This window comes from Cibotium barometz, chromosome 9, assembly GCF_041138505.1.
Source record: "Cibotium barometz isolate CiBa-2024 chromosome 9, ASM4113850v1, whole genome shotgun sequence".
NCBI lineage: Eukaryota > Viridiplantae > Streptophyta > Polypodiopsida > Cyatheales > Cibotiaceae > Cibotium > Cibotium barometz.
In genome coordinates, this window is record NC_141054.1 from 2157698 (window position 1) to 2163769 (window position 6072).

General features: G+C 40.7%; 1 protein-coding gene across 1 annotated transcript; it reads right to left on the reverse strand.

Moving 5' to 3' along the window:
• Window positions 1-3442: 3442 nt before the first annotated feature.
• Window positions 3443-5803, reverse strand: LOC147635157 (protein YCF54, chloroplastic-like). Its single transcript, XM_086802327.1, has 3 exons — window positions 5457-5803; window positions 4658-4884; window positions 3443-3973 (listed from the first exon to the last, which is right to left on the reverse strand). Exons 1-3 carry the CDS (start codon window positions 5715-5717, stop codon window positions 3793-3795), a joined length of 669 nt encoding a protein of 222 aa, XP_086658453.1. The 5' UTR covers window positions 5718-5803; the 3' UTR covers window positions 3443-3792.
• Between the last annotated feature and the right edge of the window lie 269 nt (window positions 5804-6072).

Here is a 6072-nt window from a genome sequence, read left to right on the forward strand (position 1 = left end):
CCGTGCGACACCTAAATCGGTACCCTTGCACTGTGCAACACCTAAATCGGTACCCTTGCACACCTCATCACCTAAACTCATAAACATAAACCACGTCAGTAGTAACAATCAATTGACATCACATCAATCAATCCTAACGTGTTCATGATGAGAAATAGGCATCATAAAAAAAAATATACAAATTTAAATGACCATGATTATTATTCAAATAACATGGGTCATAACAATGCAAGATGCACCAAATGATGGAAAATAGAAAGAGAAGATATCAGTGACCCCTTGGCCGTAAGGATGTCGAAGCTGATGTAGGTTGAAGCCGTGTGTAGAGGTACAGCTTCACGAAACGTGCCACCAACAAAATACTTACCAAAAACGATGTGGATCGACACACCACACAATGGAGAAGACTTGTCGAAAACAATGTGGATCGGCACACCACTAGAGGAGAGATTTTTCCTAATATGCACCACACATGAACTCCCTCTTAGAACCTTGGAATAAAGAACCTTAGGCCCTTTTTTTAAAATAAGCCTTATGTAAAAGAAAACTCTCTCTCTCTCTCTCTCTACATATATATATATATATATATAGAGAGAGAGAGAGAGAGAGAGAGAGAGAGATACATATATATATATATATATATATATATATATATATATATATATATATATATATATGTAGAGAGAGAGAGAGAGAGAGAGAGAGATACATATATATATATATATATATATATATATATATACATACATATATATATATATATATACATATATATATATATACATATACATACACATACATATATATACATATATACATACACACACACACACACACACACACACACACACACACACACATATATATATATTGAAAGTCGACGATGACAGAAGCGATGGTGGCTGTGTAGCAGAGTCGAGAGAGAGTAAGAGGGAGCTCTGGCTCTGTGAATCTGGTCTCGTGCAAAAAAAAAAAAACGTGAGAGAGACAAAGAAGAGCTCAAAAATAGCCAAAATAAACCTAGCTTGGCATACCATGTTTAACCACCCACCCATTATATATACCAATTACCCCGAGCATCTAGTATGTATTACACCTTACCGACGGCCACACACCATACTCAGGTGCCCTCTGTGTCCCCATGCTACACATCACTGGGTCTTTGGCCTGCAATGGTTACCCACAAATGTTACCTGTTCACACTTATTAATATAAGCAATGATGTGCAATAGTATGCCACCATTGGTTTTTTCGCACAATGCCCGCATCTCCCACGCATTACTAGCATGTAAATCCCACATATCGGTGTGCACGCGCCCTATGTGTTGCCATGTGTAATGGTCATAACATGCATGGCAAAAAAAAACCTAATTAAACCAAAGCCCCTACGTATGGGCATGCATTGGAACAAAGAAATAACCTAACTAAACCAAACTATAGGCATACACAGAGACACATGGGCATGCCTGGGAAAAAAAACCCATAAAACCCAAATTAAAGTGGACATGCATGCGTTTTTTAAACCTAACCACAGCACAAGAGTGAAAGCCGAATTTTTTTTCAATTAAACCACAACAGGAATCGAAAGAGAAGGAGCACAAGGTTGAGCAAATGATTCAACCATAACCACAACATAAAACAAAAACAATTGAGTATAAGGATAGGGATGAGACAAATCCTCACATAGCACCGTGAATTGGTAGCTTGGGAGCGCGAGGTCAAGCAGAAGCCACAGAGCAATCAAAAGAGGACGAGCACCATGTCCTACATGTGCTTGTCATCATATCAACGCCACGAAAGCCATCATATCGACGCCACGAAGGAGCATCATTGCCTCGACGTCCCAACATTGTTCCCCATAAAGAAAGATCGTGTAATTAACATATTTAAACGTTAACATCTTAACATCTACTTTTTTTGTTAGCTTTAATTAACTAATAGCAAAAGTCCAAGGTTTATAATGAGAATTAGCATATGAGAGAGAGAGAGAGAGAGAGAGAGAGAGAGAGGAGATTAAAATACAGAATACAACCCAAGAAAAAAGAGAAGTTAAAAATTTTTGAAGAGAATAATACTCCTGAAATAAACAAGAAAAGGTCAAATATATAAAATTTAAACGAATAGACTTGGGATTCAACACAAAACTTCTATAAAGCCACCAACATCTTGAACCAGCCTAGCTAATCTTACATAAAATAGGTGCATAAACAAACTCATTCCATTTTTTTTGTTTGGTATTACGTTGTCGACCTCTTCTGAGAAAATATTTCCTTATCCTTCATAACCTAAATTCTCCGAGTCTCATCCCAATAGAAGCCACATTCTTTATTTTGGAAGTGGCAATAAGCCTGTGAATTCCTTTTGAATATATATTGGTAAAAAAGGCATTGCTGTCAACTAGAACCTTTGAGTTTTAAGGGCAAAAAGCGCCATTGATTAACCTATACGATGGTGATGTTATCTTCAACAACAGGTTTGTTCTTAGAGCGGATAGGAAAGACGGCTAATTTTTAAGGTCATATCCATGATCCAAACCTATGACCCCGAGGTGTGTGTTGTGCATATAAGCCTTTGAATTCGTGTGTTGGAGTGGTCTGCACAAAACATGTCCTTTAAAACACTGAGGTTAGTGTAGAGCATTGTGATCGGTCGCTTGATAGATATGTAGGGTCTCATGCTCCAAATGAAGTTATGGGAGCTAGTGAACTTTTGAGCTATGCGTTGCATAAGCCTTTGCACTGGTGTCTGCACAACACATGTCCCTTTAAAACACTGAGGTTCAATGTAGAGTAGATAAGTCGACGACTCTCATGGTCCAGATGAAGCAATGGTTAAATGGTGAGCTACGTAGCTATCCTTGCAGCTGAACTGCATGTGATGCATTCTAAGACACATATTAGAAAGTTACACGTGTTCAGGCTCTTTTAAGGTTGCTGTATGACCAACGCTCTTTGATTATGCATAATACTTAAACCCATTCCATACTAACATAAAGCTTAGGTTAGTACTACGGTGGGCTGTAAAAGCTGGTGCACAAAAGAGTGTTAAACTCAACGGACTTTTGGCTTGAAAGAAGTTGATCAAAGATTGCATACTCTCTCTTACTTATATTAAGAATAATGCAAGTTGTGTCTTGTAAAACAACCTACATGTAACGCCTATTAAGAATCAAGGTATACACGTGCATCGTCCGTAATTGAGAGTAGAGATAGAAACATTGATATCTTTAGCTTCAAATGGAATGTTTAATTGGATGAAGTGTAGTCAAAATTAGAAGCTCTGCATCTAACCTTCAGGAAGAAAGCTTAAAAGGTTTAGAGCCTCCAACCGTACATGCCCTATGGGCAAAGTTTGGGCACGGATTTAAGTGGTAAAAGTAAAGCTCGCAGGGCATGTCACCATGAGCACACGTAAATTCCCAAAACCATTCACAACAAACAAAAACAGAAAAGCTTCCTACATATAGCATTAGCAAACATGCACATGGCAACTACCACCAATCGTTACATAGCACCAATGGTACTCACTTTGATACTTCACAAGAACATGACCAAACCTTGCACATAAGTGACCTTTGTGCAGCATGCATGTGATTGACCCCTCACATAGTATCAAACAAAAATGCCAAATATACGAATATCACTGAAACAAGATCTAGCAGCTTAAAGTGAAAATTGATACACCTGGCATTAATACCATATGCTCTAGAAAATCACCCTAACAAATCTAATCAAGTGTAAGTTTGCTGACATCTCTCTCCCATGGAATGTCCCCTGCCAGAGTGGTTCACGACTAATGCTCCTGAGGGGGGAGGAAAGGAGTCCACCAGCAGCCACTGTACTTGGTGTAAGGTGCCGTCCATGTTTGGGGTTTGTCAAAGCTGAGCTCAGCCGGATCAGATTTTAGTGCCTCGGCCAATGTCTCCGCCTCAATCTCTCCCCTCAGTACACGGTCGAGCCTGAGCTTCATAAACCTACAATGTTCCACAAAACACTGACAAATTAGATGGGACATGCATGGTATGGCCTCACATGGCATAGAGGCCAGTATGCTGAACATGACATGGCCTCGCATAGCATAGAGGACAGTATGATGAACATGGCATGGCCTCACATAGCATAGAGGATAATGTGATAGAAGACATGACGTAAACACATAACAAAGAGGATAATATAAAGGACATGACAAGGCCTCACATAACATAGAGGATGTTGCGATGGATATGGATGTGACATGGCAACACATGGCGCAGAGGATATTATGATGGACATAACATGGTAGTGGGATGGACATATCATGGCCTCCCTTGCCTTTTTTAAAATTAAAGGGCACGTCCTTGTCTTATATGCATAGAGGAAAATTTGATAGTAGACCTCACATAGGTGCAGGATAATATGTAGCTGTCTCACATAGCATAGAGGATAACATGATGAACAACACATGTCCTCAACATAGATGATAACATGAAGGGCATGACATGGTCTCACATAGCATAGAGGATAGTCTCACATAGCATAGAGGATAAAACGTCAGTAGTCATGAGATGAAGCCTCACATAGCATTGAAGATAATATGGACATGACATGGCCCAGAGGACAATGTGATATGATGGACATGAAATGCCGAAAGGAAATGGCATAGGGTAGTGGGTACGCACGTTATCCATAATTCATCAGTGGACACGAGGGCTACAGCAGGCCTCCTCAATCGCTTGGTGATGTCAGGGAAGTTCTCGAGAAACTTGGGTTCAATGACAAGCCAGAAATCCTGCTCCCTCTTGCGCTCTCCAAAGTTTCTCAGTCTCTCCCTCATAAGCTCTTGGAAATGCTCCTCCTCATCCAGCATGAACTTGGCATTGGCCACAAGAAAGTGGTACTTCGTCGTCTGCTTAGAAAGAGTTGAATTCAGATTCATTTTAACCCATGGTTAGCCTCTGACCCTATCCCATGCCACAGAAAAACCTGACTCTTGCAATCAATGATGAAAAAGAAAAGGTTATCACTACAAGCAAACATGGATAGAAATCCCAGCCTTTCCAGCATTGAATAAAAAAGAAAACCCTAAACCGTCTGGGGGTGATCATACTGGCCCTGTCTCTGGCCAAAAAGAAGAAGAAGAGAAGAAACCCTGACCCTAGAGGTAAACACCTGGTAGGTAAACCCTAACCCTAGCCCCCAAACAGTAGATCCTGACCCTTAATGAGATAATTGTACAATTAAACTAAAATCCTAGAGGGCATTGATAAAAGTAAACCCCTACCCTGGCAAACAATTGCAGCAGTAAATCTTGATTCTAAGCCGTAATCAAATGAAAGCGCATCCTAACCCTAGAGAAGGTATAATGTACCCAATGCAAAAATTGAAGAAATTTAACTCTGCCCTACTGAGGCGAAACCTAATCCATGCAGGCATTGAAAAAATAAGCCTAACCCTTGCCAGATAGGGAAGGCGGCATACCTTGGCAATAGATGCATTCTCTGTGGACTCCTGTGCTGTGGCGACTGCTCGCACAGGAAGGAAGGATTTTGGCTGCTTCTGTGTTCTTCTGGGGCTATACTGTTTGGTGCTGCAGGTAGACAGAGCTCCGCATTTGGAAAGGGGTAAGAAGAGACGGGAGCCCTTGAGGTTGAAGCTCTCCTGGAACTGCAGGTGGGCAGTGGGCGCTATGGTGTGGCCTGTCGCAGAGCCAACCGCTGCAGAGCTCGTCGCCATGGCCATGAGCTTCCTGAGCTGCGAAAGGTTTTATTGTATGCCTAGCCTTATCGGATCCATTCTATCCTTTGTAAATCACAATCTGATTAGGGGAACCATTCTTGTAAATCTAAAGTTAAGGATCATATACAACTATGTTGTATTAAATCACTGGCCTTGTACCCAATAACTTTAACCTATTGGGTATTAGGCCACTGGTTAAAGTTTGGTCCAAGAAAGGTGAGGTATATTGGAGCAGCAATCACCTAAAGAATGCATAGCTGAAAGTCTCATGGAAGCATGTATTCAGCTGGGGTATTAGATCTCATGGGAGAAATCCTCCTTTGTTTTTGAGGATGAGAGATGGGCATCGATTAGCTGA

Coding starts and splice junctions, on each gene's coding strand:
- LOC147635157 (XM_086802327.1), bottom strand. CDS start 5,717: ATGGCCATGGCGACGAGCTCTGCAGCGGTTGGCTCTGCGACAGGCCAC. Junction 4,885..5,456: donor AGAATGCATCTATTGCCAAG/GTATGCCGCCTT, acceptor CTTTCTAAGCAG/ACGACGAAGTACCACTTTCT. Junction 3,974..4,657: donor ACTGATGAATTATGGATAAC/GTGCGTACCCAC, acceptor GGAACATTGTAG/GTTTATGAAGCTCAGGCTCG.